At 47.6% G+C, this 18,800-nt stretch overlaps 1 protein-coding gene across 1 annotated transcript in view; it reads right to left on the bottom strand.

The window, feature by feature from the left end:
* TBC1D2 (TBC1 domain family member 2) overlaps positions 1-12,593 on the bottom strand; it is a 43,148-nt gene extending 30,555 nt beyond the window's left edge. Inside the window, exons 1-3 of the mRNA XM_080939937.1 lie at positions 12,206-12,593; positions 8,661-8,793; positions 1,058-1,205 (exon numbers count right to left, since the gene is read on the bottom strand). Coding sequence (XP_080796063.1) covers positions 1,058-1,205; positions 8,661-8,793; positions 12,206-12,568 — 644 coding nt within the window. The 5' untranslated portion in view covers positions 12,569-12,593. The remainder of the gene's footprint in view (positions 1-1,057; positions 1,206-8,660; positions 8,794-12,205) is intronic.
* Between the last annotated feature and the right edge of the window lie 6,207 nt (positions 12,594-18,800).

Here is an 18,800-nt window from a genome sequence, read left to right as displayed (position 1 = left end):
CAGGGACTGAGCCTGAGACAATGGCTGTAAGACTCGGGAGGGAGAAAAGAAGTGTGGGTGCACAGATCCATTAGCACCTCAGCAGTGCCCCTCCTCTGCCTCTGAGGGGGAGCAGCAGCTCTTCTTCAGACACCTGCAGAACTGTCCAGGGAGGTCAGCCACCCGTCAGGCTCTTTGTAAACTAGTTACTGAGAATACTCAAATCTCGAGGTTTTTTGTTTTTTTGTTTTTTTTAGCGAGTCCCAGCAATTTGTGTCTTTTACGAATTTGTCCATTTCATCTAAGTTTTAAAATCTCTTGGCATTATAGTTGTTCAAAGCAGTCCCTGGAACCTGTTTGTTTGTTGACAGAAACTCACTAAGTAGCCCAGGCTGATCTTGAACTCACAATATTCTTTTCTCAACCACAGAGTAAGATTTTGTCTGAACACTCTCCACCACAAAGTAGCTGACCTGACCGACAAGATGAAGTACACATGTTAGAAGTAAATCGTTTGATATGAAATCATTTGGTGTGATCTTAGTGTACATGAATATAAAAAATATATATACATATTATACACACACACACACACACACACACACACACACACACACACCTGCTCAGCAAGGCGAGTGGTAAAGCTATGGGTAATTTTTATTTCCTTTTAAACTTTTGTTTATTATTCAGTGTGGCACGGTGTGGGTGTGTTGGGGTGGGGTGTGTCTGGGTAGGGTGGGGTGAAGTGGGGTGTGTCAGGGTAGAGTGGGGTAGGGTGGATAAGTGTGAACAGCTCTATGGAGTTGGTTTTTTCCTTCCATCTTTATGCACACTCCAGGAACTCAGGTCACCTTGAAGTAAGATCCCACTAAGTAACTCAGGCTGGCCTAGAACTCATGATACTCCTGCCTCAGTCTGCTGAGTGCTGGGATGTTTTAAATAACAACGTGACTGATTAAAAACATGCTCATGGCCCACTCTGTCCCACCTCTCCACAGGAGCACACCAGAAGATGCTCACAGAAAAGGGGTGCGGGGGGAGGGTCTGGCCACCCACTCCTATCCCCATCGGCACTTACTGTATCTCGGTTCCCAGATGCTTCAGGGAAATGTTCTGAAGGGTGGAGGGCATGGAAGGGGCAGGCTGCAAGGCAGCTGCTGCACCCACAAGTCCAGTGGGCGTTTTCACAGGGCACAGGAACTCCTCCAGCTCCGCCTCCTCTTGCTCTAGGGAGTCAAAGGCAGACAGTCAACACTGGCATGAATTAGGGTGCTTTGGCAGGAATGACTTAGTCCTGGGCTATGGGTTCATCTCTGGGGTTGCTACAGCAAACTTGATGCAGGTTAACAGCAGCAGGATGGCTGTAAAATGACTTGTTTTGCTGTTGACATCTTCCTGGAGACTCTTCACAAACATGCAGGCCACTCTGTATCTGATAAGCCATTTAAAAAAGGAGTCTGAGATGTACCAAAAGCTGGATGTGCCAAGGTGTCTATCCTAGGGTCACGTGTAGTGCCTTAAAGTGAAAATAACTTCTTCCAGTTTTTCTGTTGTTGACGCTGTTTTATTTTTAGCATGTGCGTGTATGTACTGGAGGGAACATATAATATGTTCACATGTGTATGGACACATATGTGCTTGTGTGTGGTTGATGTCAGATATTTTTCTCTACCGTTCTGCTTTATTCTGACACAGGGTATCTCACGGAGCCCGGCGCTTGCTGATTAGTCTATTCACCAGCTTGCTCTGCATCTCCTGTCTCTGACTCCAGAAGAATATAGGGAGCAAGGTACCACACCCACTTGACTTTCACATGAGTTCTGCGGATCTGAATGTTGTTTCTCAGGCTTGAATGGCAACCCTTCCTCTACGGAGCCAGCTCTCTAGACTGTTTTTAGTAGAGTCTCACTAAATTACACACACTGGCCTTGATCTTATAATCCACATTCCAATGCTCAAGTACCTAGGAGTACAGGTGCACACCACCAAGTTTGGCTGGAAATGAAGATTTTACAACCCAGGAGGAGGCTGGGTAAATCCTGATACTTCTGCACAACTGTCACTCAGCTATGGAAAAAAATGTTGATGAAGAACACTAGAGAAGTGGGCAAAGTGATTCATCTCGGGAGGCTGAAGCAGGAGAATTTCTGTGAGTGCCAGGCTAGCCTGGCATACATAGTGAAACCCTTTCTTCCAGAGAACATAAAAGAACAGACATAGAAAATGGTATTAAGTGGAAAATGCTAGATTGAAAAAAGGAAGCTACATGTTGGGCATGGTTGGGACACTCAACTGTGATCCCAGTACTCAGGAGGCAGAGGCAGGTGGATTTCTTAAAGTTCAAGGCCAGCCTGGTCTACAAAGAGAGTTTCAGTACAGCTAAGGCTACACAGAGAAACTCTGTTTTGAGAAACAAACAAACAAAAAAATAGAGTTACAGTTGGTCTCAATCACAGGACTCATTGTGGGTTAGGGATGTTGCCGAGATGTACGAACGCCATAATCCAAGGTTCCAAATCTCAATTAAAACAAACAACTTGATCTTAAGAGTGTCTGGAACCACCATCACTACGGTGGCTACAAACAACCACAGTGCACGTAGGAACAAGGTTTAAGGTCAGTTAGCACCAAAGACTTCTAGTCAGCCATCATTTTGCATCTAAATATCAGCCATTTGTCACAGGGCAGTTCAAAACTACAACCCAAGAAAAATTACTAGGGTCACAGGGTCTTAGTGACACCCAACCAAGTGACACCAAGACAGTTACTTTACAAGCTCATTGAACTGTTTGCTATCCTGTCTCAGTCTCTCTAATCTTCAGTGTCTCTCTTGTATGTAGCAATGCTAAGTGGGAAGATCAAGGCTGGATCCTGCCTGGGCTCACCACACACACCTTACTGGGATTCCATGGCACAGTGTGGGTAAAGGGCATGCATTTCACCACGTGAGTCTCTTAAACACCTCTAAACTGCTTATGCCAGTCAGAGGTGGTGCATGCCCTTAATCGTAGGAGGCAGGCAAGAACTTGGCGTCTTTGAGTTCAAGGCCAGCCTGGTCTATAGAGAGAGCCCCAGGACACCCATGGCTACACAGAGAAACCCTGTTTTGAAAAACCAAAAAGCCAATCAACCAAGCAACCTTCTGCCAAAAAGGACATTTCTAATAAAGGCAGTAAGTGGGTAAGAGGTTTAATATTCTTGGGCAAAATATGTATCAGACTAGAAGTTTCTTTCCGGTTAAAGCTGGGTTTTTAAGATAAGGACCGAGTGAGCTCGGTGACTCACTGTTCTGGAATCTGCATGGCCTTTAACTACCTTTGCTTTTGAATATCTTCTCGTTTCGGATTTGCCGGCCTGTCTCAGCTAACTTTGTAGACAAACAGCATGCCCTTATAATTCCATGTGGCAAGGCAGAGGGAGCCTTTACCTAACTTAATAAATGCTTGGATACTTAAGCGTTATGAGGGCTGCATTATGGGTGAGCAGGCCATTCTCAATTTGTTGTTGTTTCTCACCGAATTTGCTACTGTAAAAATTTTAGGTCTACCTTCACAACTAGGAAACAAATTTATATTCATTTAAAATAGGAAGTTACAAAGAAATCTTAAACCATAGAGAAATATTAAGATCACAATCCTAAATACTGAAAAGCAAGGTACAGCTGTTTTGCACTGGTATATGATCCAAAGTACGCTAACGAGAAAGGAGGCAGAGGCTATACGATGAAACTACGCATCATAACACTGCATTAACACTGGCCGCGTCTATACGATGAAACCATGGCTGCCTTTTCTTCTTTACTTCCTCCCCCAGTATCCTGACAAGAATTCTTCCAGAGCAAGTGACTTCAAAGTGTTTAATGTTAAGATAAGCTTCTAGGCTAAAACACACCATTCAAAGTGTAAAAGAAAGGTTGTGGCATGTCTGGAAGTTAATAGGGATTGTTACAGAAAGTGGGAGAAAAATAAGGCTTTATCTGTGCAACACTTCTGCAAAGAAGGTGTGCATATAAAAGCACCCGTCACCGTGGTGGTGATCTCAGGAGGTGGCAGTGTTCCGGTGGAGGCTGTTCCACACATCCGAGCAAACCTGTCTGTAATTAATCACTTACATAATAGTAGGTCACACACTGCTAATTCCTAGCAGGCTCTGTACTGCACAAGCTGGTCAGTTGACTTGGCAACAGCCCTCAAAGCCATTCTTTTGAGGCCTCCTTTCCACCACCCCCTCCCCAAACACGACCTGGGGCTTTCAGGGAGGGCTAGAGAAAGTGAGAGGAAAGCAAAGCAGCAGGAAGCTGAGGCTTCAGAGCTGCAGCCAGAACTCAAGCCAGAAGAGAGTCCCTGAGGGAGGAGGAGTGCGGCTGTGAGGGGCGTGAGAGGCGTGCTCTGAGCCTGAGCCCACTCCTGACTTCGTGTGAGGAGCGGTGGTTTGAGCACCAGAGCTCAATCTGTGGACAAGGACCAGGGTAACTGGATGGGAAAGCCATGTGTGGGGTATGGCTAAAAAAATGGGTCACAGTGCATGTGTGTGTGTGTGTGTGTGTGTGTGTGTATGTGTGAGGAGAATGTGTGTGTATTTGCATGGATCTCTGTGTAAGTGTGTGTGTGAGGGAAGTGTGTGTATGAGAGGGAGTTCGTGTGTGTGTGTGTGTGTGTGTGTGTGTGTGTGTGTGTGTGTGTGTGCTTTGTTGTTCAGCAGAAACCTGGAGTGCTAGACGTGCCTTTGGTTGGAAGATCTGAGGCTAGGCCTTGTTTCCAATACAAGCAAATGAAAAATCAAGATGGCTGCTCTCCACCCCGTGTTCTTCAAGGTCAGAGGACATGGAAACAGAAAAGGATAAGGCTCCACAATGTGGACTCCAATCTTCCAAATTTTGAGCAGATTCGATATAAAATTTTCTTATTCATCAATACTTTAACCACCTTCCCTCCCCCTCATTCAGAACAAATAACACTAGTCTTTCTCAGATGCAAGGCCTCTCACACCCTCTCTCTGGCCTGAGATCACCGCTGAGGCTACACTTCCCGGCCTTGGGTATCTCTAATAAGAGCAGCTCAGAGAGGAGAGCTCTGTGGTGAACGCCAAAGCCAGCAGGTGGCATGAGCTCAGCTGTAATTCAGTCGTTTTGACTTTTCCACTCCGCTCCTTGAGGCAGCACTATGCTCCGGAGAAGTGGGTGGTGTGCCTAGAAAGCCACCAGCTACTGAAGAGTAAGAGGGACAGGCACACATGGTGGCCTTACCATACTGAGACCGGCACTTCCCACTGGAGACGAATTTGCTGGTATAAGGCCAGGAGAAAGGCCCCAGTGAGGGGTCGTGATAGGCACGCCCAACAGCTCTCAAGAGAGTTCTCCTCCCTGAGGGCTTGGGGTTGCCACTACAAGGAAGTCCCAGTCCACACAGAGAAGAGGGACTGGGCTAGGAGTTTGCTGCTTCCCTGGTACAACCCTGAAGGACCCCTCAGTTCTGAGGTGTGAACTCGTAGGCTGCAGCTTGAATTTTAGTGCAGGAAGTTCTTTCCCTTTTGTTCTCTCTGCTATAAAAAGGAGAATAACATGGGGGGGGGGCAATGACAAAGGGTTAAGTTAAAACAAGATGGTACATGCCCTCGCTAGAGCAAAACTGGTAAATGGGATGGGAATTGTTGACGGCAGACATTTATGAATGTCTCCCAGACATTTATGAATGTCTCCCGTGTGCTGCGACTTCCTTTGGCAATGTGTAATTATAGAAATCTGTCATTTTGTCCGATTGCTCTTGGCGATCTGAAGGCCACTGTGTAGGTGAAGTATAGAGCTGGAGAAAGCTAAAAGCTGTAGAGAACACGCCCTCAGATTGCTCAAGGGTGTGACGGGACTCCCCCCCTTCCCCCTCCCAGCCCCCCCCCAGACCCAGACTCTGTGACTCAAAGTCAGAAGTGGATCAGGAGGGTTGCACAGCCTTCAGCTTCCTCAGGAAGGATGGGGAGGGGCTGAGGTAGGGCAGCATGCTCCAAACAGCTAATGTAAGAGTCACCAACTTGCTCAGGACTCAGGGGAGGAGGGGGGGAGTCAGGCATAGTAGCATATGTGATCACCGTAAGTTTAAAGCCAGCCTGGGCTACAGAGTGACACCAGAGCCATCCTGGGCTACAAAATAAGGAAGCAAACAAACAATGGGTTCCATAAAGGCCTTTCCTTGTGTGTGGGATGTGTGAGTGATACAGGAAGCCCCCCCAACCCGCCCTGGGTCCAGCAGGGTAGGCTTGCTATAGGGTAGAAAGGCTGACAGAAGGGAAACCCACACATCTGCTTCCAGTTCCAGAATCTCAGCCAGTGCTCTCCCTGGGACACCACATGCCTGCCCCATGGACAAAGCAATGCTAACCTCAGACAGGCCTAGTCATGTGTACTGAAGCAAAGCTACAGAACTAGGAACGGGCCCAGGTCTGGCACACCCTGCCTTTACATCCTACTTCTTCCCGCTCAGCACACAGGAAGGAAGACCCCTCTCCATCTCCGTCAGCTCAGGCTTTAGTTTTCCTCACAGACAAGGCTGCCTGGCCAACTGGTGGAGGGAGTTGGTGTGCACCACAGTAGAAGGACAGGGGCAAAGAAACCCTTCAAAACCTGCCTGAGGCTAGATGTGGTGGTGTGTGCCTGTGATCCCACAACCTGGGCAGAGGAGGAAGCAGGAGGCTCAGGAGTTCCAGAACAGCCTCAGCTACAGAGTGACTTCAGGGCCAGCCTGGGCTACATGACACTCTGTCTCATAGCAAAAAACAAAACAAAGTAAAACAAAAAATCCAAAAACCAAAACCAAAACCACAAAAAAAAAAAAAAAAAAAACCAAACCAAACCAAAACAAAAGGCTGCCCAAGGAAGCTAATGACTATTCATTATTAATTAATGACAAGGAAAGGGGCAGTTGTTATAGTGGTGACAGCGTGTGTGGGTGTACTGCCACAGCTGTCACAGCATGTGTGTGTTGTTGGTAGCAATAGCATGTACACACTACGACACTAGCTCCAGCACTAGCATGCACAGCTCATAATAGCATAACTGTGTTCATCTGATAATACTGTGTACTACAGCAGGGATGTGTGTGTGTGTGCAGTGCTAACATACATGCTATGATAATACTAGCATACATGTGCTTGTAGGTTCTATGATGAATTACAGCCTAGCAACAGCGGGCACACATTATTAGTGCAAGTACCATGAACTAGTGGGCCCAACGTTACACTTTACAGTCCTTTTCTTAGTCATAAAGTTCAATATATTCACCCTTACATTCACTCTGCAAATAACCACTGTGCTAGGCTGGACACTACGGACCAGGTGACAAAGAAATGCATGGTCCCTACCCTTAAGGGCTAGTGGCTGGAGACTGACAAGGACATGGTAATCAGAGTGCCATGGGACAGGTCTCTCTGAAGTATCTGAATGCGTGTCAAGGACCAACACTGAGTCTAGGGGACAAAATCCTGGATTGCATCCAAGGAGAGAGGACAAGATGAGCGGGCCCAGGCCTAGCCATACAGAACAGGCAGGAATTTACCAGGCAAAACGGGACACGAGACCCTCCTCCTAAATCGTGAGCACAAAGTGGGTTCTGAGGGACGGGCAGAAATGAGACAAGGGTCAGGGGGGCAAGCCCCAAGTAATGGGCAAGAACCTGCCCCTCTGGGTGGGTCATCATTTTAGAAAGCCCACTCAGACTACAGGGGACAGGTTCAGATAGCGGAGAGGCCACTGGAGATGAGGGTGCTGGGGTTTTCTAGTCGAGAGAGTCAACCTAGGGAATAACAGTGAGGGGACCTAAAATCTAAGAGGCCAAGGGCAGTGCCTGATTGGACCAGCTGGTAGGGGCTGAGGAAGGGTAGGGTGTGGCCTGCTGTTGTGAGAACTGGGCACCGACCAAGGGCAGGGGAACTCTCACAGACAGGTACACTCAGTGTCAGAAGCACCCAGAAGTCTCACTGTGGTCCAGGAGACATACGGCCACAGCCCTGCCCTGGCTGACTGGCCTGTCAACTGAAGTGGTTTCGTCTTAGACACTGGCTCTGTACTGGAATCTGACGGATGACCTGGTGGTAGCAGCTGTGGGGTGGTTCAGCCACGGCACAGTGATGGGAGAAAGTGTGATTTCCCCAGGCTTCGGGGTATTCTACAATGTGGGATTTAAAAAGCCTTCACTCACAGCAAATCCTGACGGCACACAGTCATTATTACCCCAGTGCCAGGGAGGCTGAGGTAACACTGAGAGTTTTGAGGCCAGTCTGAGCTACACAAGATTTTGCCTGTCCCAAAACCCAAGGGTAAGGGATGGCACTTAATGGCAGAGAGCTTCGATAAAATTCATGAGGTTCTGACTTCAACCCCCAGTAAACACACACACGAGCACACACACACACACACACACACACATACACACACATACACACACACACACACACACACACACACACACACACACACACACCTCATTTGCTCATTTGTAAGGGAAGGAAACTGAATCTCAGACAGTCTTGGCAACTTACCTGAAATCATCCATGGGTGAGACTTGAACAGCCAGCCCATGTTCCTGTCCTAACCCATCCTACATCCTGGTCATTCTTGGTTCTGCTTCTTGGCAGAGGGCCCCTCCCATGTTCCCAGCAACAGGGGAAAGGCCTGGAGAGCAGCCCATTGGTACCTAGGCTGAGGTGCAGGGCGGGCGCATTCTCAGGCAGGGCGGCAGCAGGAAGTGCAGGCCGGCTGTTGTGGAACTCCCAGCGCCTCATCTGCAGCTGCTGTAGCCAGTAGACCATCACTTGCTTGGTGGCAGCCTGAGAAACACAAGCATTAGTTAGTGAGGTCCCAGGCCTTAGTGTGGCACCAGGCCTGGCCTTCAGAGGTCACAAAAGGTTTAGGAACTCTGTCCTGCCAGAAAAAAGGCATCGCCACTGTGTGTGTGTGTGTGTGTGTGTGTGTGTGTGTGTGTGTGTGTGTGTCTATAGTCACTTCTGTAACGGCACTAAAAAGAATCAGGCTCTGGTTTCCTGCTTAGGAGCTCTCAATGTCTCTGTGCCTCTCTTCCCTCAATTGCTTTGTGGGGAGAATACTACCATTTTTAGACAGTGATTATGAAGACAAAGCAAAAGAGATAAAGTGCTTGGGCTGGGTGGATGGCTCAGTGGTTAAGAGCATTGGCTGCTCTTCCAGAGGTCCTGAGTTCAAATCCCAGCAACCACATGGTGGTTTATAACCATCTGTAATGGGATCTGATGCCCTCTTCTGGTGTGTCTGAAGACAGCTACAGTGCCTGGAAAAAAAGTGCTCAGTCCAGTGCCTGACACATGGCAGGTACACAAATGTATTCCCTGGACAGAGAAAGTGTGGTGCCACAAGGGAGGAGAGAGCTTTGACTTGTGACCTGGAAGGGCCCAGTGACCACAGCTCTCCTTAAATGGCACCTCAAGTCTTCGATGCCTTTCTGTGGGATGGAGGTAATCTCTTCTGTTGCAGAAATACACCAGCCCACGACTATGAATTAGGCAAGAAAGCAACGTACACACTGTGATAACATGGTAGTACCCTGGACCACTCCAAACAAGCTAGCAGTTGACGTCACTCAATTGTTTCCCGATTGATGGACTGAGCAGCTGTTTTTACATCCATTAGCTTGCTGGACCTTGTAGGAAGAAGCAGGAGTGACCAGCCTGTTTCCACATATAGATACGCGTGACCCAGGCCCCAGAAACTAGGTCTCTCAGTGTAGACCAGAACTTTATTTCAAACATAATTTTAAAGGCACAAGCCTTGCTGGGCTTAGCTGATGGGTGGCTCGCTGGGGTATGAAAAAAGTCTACAGAGCAACCAGGACAAGCTCATTCTTTCAAGAGGACCAAGGATGACGTGTGACCTAGATTGAGAGAGAGAGGTTGTCACAGTGAGCTTCAGCTGTCAACAGAAATGAACTAAGACTCACCTGGGGAAAGGTGACTCAATCAAGGCACAGTCTAGAGCAGACTGCCCGGTAGCCATGTCTGCGAGGCATTTTCTTAGTTACAAACTCATGTAGGAGAGCCCAGCCCACTGTTGGCGGTGCCATCCCTAGGCAGGTATGTCTAGGTCTGTGGTTTTTCAACCTTCCTAATGCTGTGACTCATGTTGTGGTGACCCCCAACCATGAGATTATTTTTGTTGCCACTTTATAACTGTAATTTTGCTATTCATATGAATCATGATGTAAATATCTGATATGCAACCGCCAAAAAGGTTGCAACCAACAGACTGAGAACCACAGGACTCTAGGCTACGTAGAAAGGAAGCTGAGCAAACCAGAGGAAGCAGGCCAGTAAGCAGTGTTCCACTCTGGTCTCTGCCTCCTGCTTCCTACTTGAGTTCCTGTCCTTCGGGGACGGCCTGTGCTGTGTAAGGAAGCCAGATAAATCCTTGCCTTCCCCAATTTCCTTTTGGTCATGATGTTTCTCAAGGAAACAGAAATTCAACTAGAGCACAGGCATTTCTAAGAGAGTCCGTAAGCCAGTTACTCAGGTAACAGAATGATATCTCTCCATCTTCCCTTTCCACACCCTGTTCCTCCAAAAGCTCTCTCAGGCTTCGCCATAACCCGATAGTCCCCAGACAAACACAAGCACCTCATTTCATTCCTGAACTCATTTGACATGTTCACACCAGGTAACCATGCTGACTACGGCGCTGCTAATGCTGGAGACCCTGTGACAGGTCAGGGCTCATGATCTCGGTTCACACCGGGCCAGGGTTTACGTCAGATAGCACGAATCTGGGTGTTTCTTCACTGTGCAGTCCCTTCTGTCAGCCAAGGACTGTATCCTGCACCTACTGGCCTAACACCCCTGTCATCTGCTTCTTCTCCAGGGCCACAGCTCCTGCTCAGCCATCATTCCCCCCTGGGCTCTCTGGTTACCAGCCTCCTCTTACCCCAATTTTTTTCTCTGCCCAACAGGCAGGCTGAGCTCTCAGAACATTCTAATCTGGTTGTACTCTCTTAGCTTAAGGCTCTTAGACAACTTCTACAGCCTAGAGACAAAGTCCAAGCTCTGCGGCCTCACTCATCAATATTTCCCTCTTCACCTCCATCCTTTGGGCCCCTATGTGTGCCAGACTCCTGTGGCTTGCCTGTGACATGGGGTTACACTGTGTTTCCCCAACTCTTCACACTTAACCACGCCTGCCAGTTTTCCCATCACACCTGGAGCTGTTTTGAGAATAAGGTATAGAGCCAAGCAAGTCCAACTTGTTCCACACCCAGAGCCTAGCACAGAGCCAGGAGTATGTATGGAATAATAAAAAAAAATCGTGTGTGAGGGACCCCGTCCAACAGCACTTTTGGAAGGAATATAGGACCTAAGCTCATGTGACCTCCAAAGTGTTCTTTCTGGCCTAAAAATTGGATTTTCATTATTTTAATGGAACTCCCAACACCTTCCAGCCTAGCCAACCAGACATACTCTACCAGGAAAGGAGAGCTATACCCACGGTGTTCTAGTATCTGGACAGCTGCAGGCTGAGGACATTCGGAGACAGAGGCCAGACAGTGGAAAGGAAGACCTTCATCCCTGCACTCCAGAGCCTAGAGACCTGAGCCCACATCTGTCTTCCCAACGAGGTGTCAGGTCACTTCCCCTTAACATGGTAAATAGGTTCTGACCTGGGCTCCTATCACTGAGTGTGCATGTGTGTTTATTCAAACGGCATTTCCTACGACCCCACCAGTTCAGACATGCCTGGATGAACAATCCAGGCCGATCAGACTTACTCACATATTTTCCTTCCTAACCCCTGCCCATGTCTGCATTCACTCCCGTTGGCCAAAACACCAAGACATGAATCAGGTCCTGGCCTCAAAGAATGCAACCACCAGTATCTTGACTCCTTCAGGACCGAGGAAGTAAGTTGAGGAAACTGGGTAGTTGGGCACCACCAAAGTTTTGATACAGCACTGGAAGATTCCAAAAAAGTGAACCACATCTACCGGGCTGAGCTGTTCCCTGTTGTTTATGATTCAGTTTATTGATGCATAAAAGGAATTCCCTCACCCTTGCCTTTGGGGGGCGGTAATAAGGAAATGGTGTGAAAGCTATGTGGGACAGCTCCAGGCTCTGGGCAGTCGATGGTGATAACTGTCCGGGTCAATTTACAGCGACCATGCATTAGCCCTGAAAACGCAGCACGAGCTATAAAGGGGATTGGGAGGTGGGGAGTTCCACTTACCTTGAGGGTAATAACTCGGCTGGGAGTCTTGATTTCAAAAGTGCCCTCCTCCTCAGCGTCCGCCTTACAGTCAAAGACCGCGCCGGAGAGATCGATGCTGTCCAAGGGGTTAGCATCCTGCGCCGTGCGCGAATAATACAGGTGACACTTCCTCTCGTCGTAGAAGAACCAGCGGCATTTCCAGCCCTTGATGGGTCCTTTGCCGCCAAACTTACTTAAATACCCACAGAGTTTCTTGGGGACCGTGTCTAGAGGCCGGGCGCAGCCCTCCGAGTCCCCCGGAGAGGCCACCTCGGGCTCCCTGGCCAGGCCCGGAGGCTGTGTGGACTCGGAGGAAGGAGTGCGCTCGGGGGCGTCCTCCATCGCCGTCAGCCCGCTGCACAGGCCTGGGGCACCGGAATGCCGGAGGTCCGGCCCGCACCTGGGAACCGACGACACCTAACTGGGCGGAGCCGGTCCGGCCCAGCCCCCAGGAGAAGGCGGGGAGCCCGGAGCGGGCTGCGGAGTGAGCGCCTGGGATACTTGACTGCAAACCCAGCTTGGAGGGGCAGGCCCCGCCCCCATCACGCGAGGACCGCCCCCAGACACCGCCCACCAAACCCACTTCCGGCTTTTCATCCGCGCTGTCGGCCATGTTGCTTCGTTCGGCTGTGGTGCGCGCGGGCGCTTCAGTTTAAAGACAAGATTTTTTCTTCTGAGGTGCTTTAACCGTGGGGAGGGATGCGGGAAGACCCTACGTGGCCGTGGGCTTGGCGTGGAAGCGTTGGAGGATGGCGATCACTACAGCCGCCACCGTACGGATGCCGCGCGAGTGACCGCTGGACGGCGCATCGCGCAGCCATTGGCTGAGTGCACACGAGGCAGGAGCTCCGTTTCCGGCGCTGCGGCGCGCCGCTTTTGAACCTAAAAAAACTCTGGAAGTTTCCCCAGTCACCTCCCTCTTAGGTCAGCCACCCCCTCCTTCTCCCCTTCCTCTGCTCGCAGTCACCTTACCGCTCCAGTCGCCTTGCCTCGGACGTCCTGCTGCAGGACAGCGCAGCTAGGACGTCGCAGAGTTTGGTTTGTCTTTTTAAACAGTTAAGTCAATTTATTTAAACACTGACTTAGGCATTTGCAATGGTGACTTCATCCTCCACTCCTGGCTCAATACTGATGAAAGGGCTTAGGATCCAAACAGTTCCCCAGCTTTCTGCCCCAGTTTACTAATGCTCCCCAAGGCGTATTTTGCCACCAGAGCAGTACGCCTTATTCCGGTTCACCTCTCTTCTGGAGTTTCATCTTTCTTGCCTGTTGCTTTAGCCTGTCACCTCAACTCCCTTTAGAGGTCCGTTCACAGGCAAGGGGTTTTTAATGCAACGGAAGTATCGACCTCTTTGAGTATCTGTATATTTTAAAGATTCCCTATTGTTGAGCGACTTTCACTGCTAGGGTTTTCTTATGTAAGGATGGGTAGTTTTTCTTATAGAGCCTGTGCTAACACTTTGACCACAGTAACATAATGTGTGAAAATGGGACAACTAAGTTAATCTTGGGCTGATAAGATGGTGCTTGATGCCCAGCCTGAGTTCTGTCTCTGGGTCCCACATGGCAGAAGGAGAGAACAGACTCTCAAATGTTGTCATCTGACCTTTGTTCGAGCACACACACACACCACACGTAATTTTTAAATTAAAAAAGTTAATCACAATTTCCTTCAAGCTTTTGAAATAAAATCAGTCCCTGTATAACTACAAGAGGACATAGTGCTGTGTTGGCAGGGTGCTCAGTGGATAAATCGCTCACTGCACAAGTCTGACTGGAGTTCAGTCCCTGAATCTCACGAGGCAAATGGGAAGAACTGACTCCTACACGTCCTCTGCCTGACACACATGAGCCGTCCACCCATGCACTCATATCCACATCTCCTCACCAAATTATTTTAAAAGGTAGGCGTGACCCTTATAAATAGTTGGATGAAGGAGAGGAGTCAACAAAACACTGTTCTTACCAAAAATCATCACTTTCAGACAAGTCACTAGAGCTCATAGACTCTGCTCACCAGAATTTTAGCACAGTGACAAATGTGAGCTTTGGGAAGCTGTTTAATTTCTCTAGATTGTAGTTTCTGATTTGCATATTACATCTTTAAAAGTCAGAAAATCCTGTTGTTTTGTTGTTTTATTTTTGTTTTGGAATAACTTGGATGAACTTGAACATTATTCTAAGTGAAAGAAGTCAAGCTCAGAGGGCACATATAAATTAAAATAGTTAACGCATAGAGACCAAGTTCAGAACAGCGGTTGCCAGGGTTACAAAGGATAGATCTTAAGTGACCAATGAAGTCCAGAAATCAAAAACCCCCTTTTGCTCACCTAATTAGCATTGCCCAATTAAAGTTGAAACCTCATCCTAACACGGGGTTTTCCCCTTATGCCTATATTAACTGCCATTTTCCTATGTGTAACATCCATCTCATCTCTATCCAGGGGTAGTCCTTTGTCCTCCAGGACAAATCCCCTAACCCCTCTCCCTAGCCCATCCCCCCTCCTTTGTTTCCTTCCCTTCTCCCTCATCCTCTGTCTCCAGTCTTTGCCTCTCATTCACTGCCATTTGTCTCTCTGGGATAAATACATCTCCTTGTGCTGAGATTTGTGTCTTGGGGTGTGTTGAGCTGGTTTCAAGGTTCACTACCCTGTTAATGTTTATGATATGCTAAGTTTATATTTGTAAGTACTCTTCTGATGTTCATATTCCTGTAAATAAACACACCAAGGCGTGGGACTTGGCTTCCTAGTTAGAAGCTATCGGCCTCTTTGCTGCCCATCTCTGTAGACATAAAGACTGTCTTCATGCCTGAGCCAGCCATCTGGAACACTCCCTGGACGCCTTGAGACAGCTATGCAGTTGATGGCACTTGGGAGGTAGGGGCAGGCGGAAGAGGAGTTTAAGGCCAGCCACACTCCATAGCAAGTTCAAGGGTAGCCTGTGCTATGTGCGAGTTGTTACATTTCTGCTTATTTTCTCCTGTCAAGAAAAAGGGAAGGGAGCATGGAGAGAGAGAGTTTAGTGGATAAAGCACTTGTCCTGAAAATTCGGAGGCTGGAATTTGGATTCCTAGGTCCCATTTAACAGTAAAGGCTGGGTAGATGTGTCTGCCCACCATTCCAGCACTTGAGATGGGGACCCTGGTGAAAGCTGTCCAGATAGACATCCAGAACCTGCGTGTTCTGAGTCCAGTAAGACCTGCTGTAATGAAGTGGAGAAGGGCTGTAGAAGACAAGGAGTGGGGATCAACTCCAGGCCCTTCAGGTGTATGTGCACCCCCAAACATGCAGGAGGAAACAAGGGAAAACAAAGGAAGAACAGAAGGATTGAAGAAAAGATTGTCACAGATCACCCTGGCTCTAGAAGGCACAGACTTAGGGCTGTTGGAGACACTTCATACCAGGCTTTTGTAGTGACAGCTTCAATAAGCCAGAGGGGTAACACTTTTCCTGGGCTGTGATTGATTTTGGACTATATAATCAGTCAAGGGTTTAAGGAGGTAGCTCAGTTGTAGAGTATGTCGGGTAAATGTGCATGCACACCCCCAACCCACAAGGGCCTGGGTCCAATCTCCAGCACCATGAAATAAAACCCACAAACAATCGGGGGGCAGAGGTCACATCAAAATTGATTAATTGAGAAGTTTTCTTAGAAAATGAATTTTTCCAAAAAGGTTTATTTTTTATTCATATGCATGTGTCTGTGCAAACGTGCTCTTGAGCTGTAGAGGCACCCAGAGGTCAGAGGCACTGGATTCCTCGGAGCTGGGGTTGCAAGCAGCTGGGAGCTACCCATGTGGGTGCTGGGAACTGAATTTGGGGTCTCCTCACTTAACTGATGAGCCAGTCTCTTTAGCCACTCTTTTTTTTAAACAACTTTATTTTACAAAACAAAGATAAATGTACAGATTTTAAGCATTTTTTGCATAAAATTATACAATACATTTTTGTCAGTACTTTTTTTCAGATTTTGAAATAATTTTTACATAAAACTGTATGAATATATTTTTTAGTCAGTACTTGATATTTTTAAAGGTTTGATAGTATGCATTGAAAACTTAATAGTTATAATGAACATAAAGTACATGTAAAACAAAATGTAACATGGAAATAGTCAAAGTTTTCTTGTTGTATAAAGATTTTTTTGTTTTGTTTTGTTTTGTTTTATTTCTTGGACTTCATACAGTCTGTGAGTTGTTTCTGGGGCAGTGCGAGCCTCTGGGGTTAGCATCCCACTATCAGTGACTGCATATTATGTCTGTTCCTTTGTGACTGGGTCTTTAGCCACTCTTAAGAAAAGAAATTTAGGTGTGTGGACATGCTGCAGTTGGTGGAGTGGCTACCTCGAATGTGCAGGACTCTGGGTTCAAAGTCCTGGCCCTTGCACTCACCCCCATAATTACATAAACCAGCCACAGGAGGAGTAAATTCATCTCATCCCAGCAACTGAGAGATGTCGGAAGAGGGAAGTTCAAGGCTTCCTCAGTTATGAAGCCAGACTGGAGTGGAGTCTATCTCAAAAAAAAAAAAAAAAAAAATCAGAATCTACATCTGAGTTTATATCTGTCACCAAGCAGCCTGTGGTACAGGTTTAAGGACACAGGAATACTGGTAAGAGTCACTCGGGCTTCTCACTTCCCGGCCTGCTTGAGGTTGAATTATTTCCTCTCTTTAAACTCATGAGAAGGCCTGCCCCATAGTGCCTCGAACTATGATTATAATTGAAGATGGGCTTTAAGAATTAAGCTACATAAAAGAATCTAATCTAATAGGGAGGGCCTTAGGAAATGGGATTAGGAGGCACACACACAGGGCAGACTATCTGAGGACACCAGAGAAATCAGCCAGGCAAAGAGAAGGTCTGAGACGAAAACAACCCTGATGACACTTCAGTCTGGGACCCCCAGACTGCAGAACAGGGAGGGAGTCTGTTTCGACCGTGGCACCTACAACCCCTTTCCCCAGACACACACACCTCAGCCAACAAAGATTGCACCTCAGAAGCTGCTCAAACTGGCTTAGCCCACCCAGGAACTTTCTTGAATAAGCATAAATGTGAGTCACATCACACAACTTAGTTTACAGTATTACGAATTAATTTTCAAATTGGAGAGGCTGGATAGAGTCAGCAGCAGAAGCGGAGAAGGCTGGAGGAGACACACCCAGTGTTGTGCAGCTGAGCTGTTCATGTGCGCGGACAGGAAAGGTGCTTCTAGGAGCATTTGGTCCAGCTGGAAAATTGAATCCTTAGTCCTACAGCTGCCTGGAATGGAATTTTGCCATCACCGCCTGAACCAGAAGGGAGACTGCCCTAGAACCCGGAACCTCCAAAGACCCACACCAGGGCTCTGACCTACAGAACCAGGCTGTTGTACATCTTTAGTTCTTCCTGTCACAGTCTGTGTGGATACATCAAGAGGAGCAGAATATCCAGACTGCATCTCACTGGTACAGCTGTTTGTAAGCCAGGACTCTCTGCCGGGCCCTTTCTTGGAATCCTTGGTTTCTAGAGCAGGACAGGAGGAATAAATATCAGAGGGGAGGGAGGGAGGGAGAGAGGGAAGAAAGAAGGAAGAGAGAAGGAGGGAGAGAGAGGTGCTCAAGCTTTAAATAGTAAAGCCCTGTTCCCAGACAACTGTACCTATAAACTTGACACCAGGAGGAGAAGGGCTGGCTGAAGAAGCTCCAGCTGCCTGGCTGGCATGTTGGGGACTAGGAAGCTGGGACTCCAGAATTTAGTTTGGCAGTGATGCGTTTTTCCTCAGCCTATGTTCTCCAATCCTAAAAACAAGGATCCTGACATCTGCTGCAGACAGCCCATGGGACAGTACTAATCTGTCTGCTCCAGGGAAGGGAGAAAATGGAGTAACTTTCTGCTGTTTAGGAGCAAAAGTGAGAGCCCCTGATCTAGAGGTATTGGTTGTCATTTATTCTAATGCATACATTTTTCTCTGCTTATTATGTAAAAAAGTTATCAGCCTGAATCCTCCAAGTTTCTTTCCACTGTTGCGGTAACTGTAAATAGGAACTTGTCAGAAAGCGACCCCTTGTGGCTGTTGTGGGTACTGCCCTCTGCAACGCTTTCCTGAAACTCTTTTGTAAGTACCTAAGAGCATCCCTGTATAACCTTTATCCATGCCAGTATCCCAAACAGACATGCCATTGGTTTGATTTCTGAAAAACATGCAGTATATTTCCACCTCGTTTATTTAGTGAAAGCCAGAGAAACTTTCTATCTAAACCATATGCTCCTGTTTAGAATTAGATTACATCTATTTTAATAAAGAATTTAAGTCTGGCTTAGAGGCACACGCCTTTAATCTCAGAGCTCAAGAAACATAGGCAGGCAGAGCTCTTTCTTCAAGGTTAGCTCGTCTACTTAAAAGAGTTCCGGGACAACCAGGGCCACTGAAATGACTAAGGTGATGCCATCTTACTTTGACTCCATTTTGGGTTGATTTAGGCAGATCTCAGCTCTGTACTCCTCTCCTACAGAAGTCACAGCTGCCTTGGCAACACTTTGGAAATTTTCATGGCCTTGACCACGGCTCAAGTTTATTAAGCAAAAATAA

Source organism: Micromys minutus (genome assembly GCF_963924665.1).
Source record: "Micromys minutus genome assembly, chromosome: 28".
NCBI classification, from domain to species: domain Eukaryota; kingdom Metazoa; phylum Chordata; class Mammalia; order Rodentia; family Muridae; genus Micromys; species Micromys minutus.
Note: the sequence above shows the minus strand (reverse complement) of the source record. Positions and strands in the feature narration are given on the sequence as shown.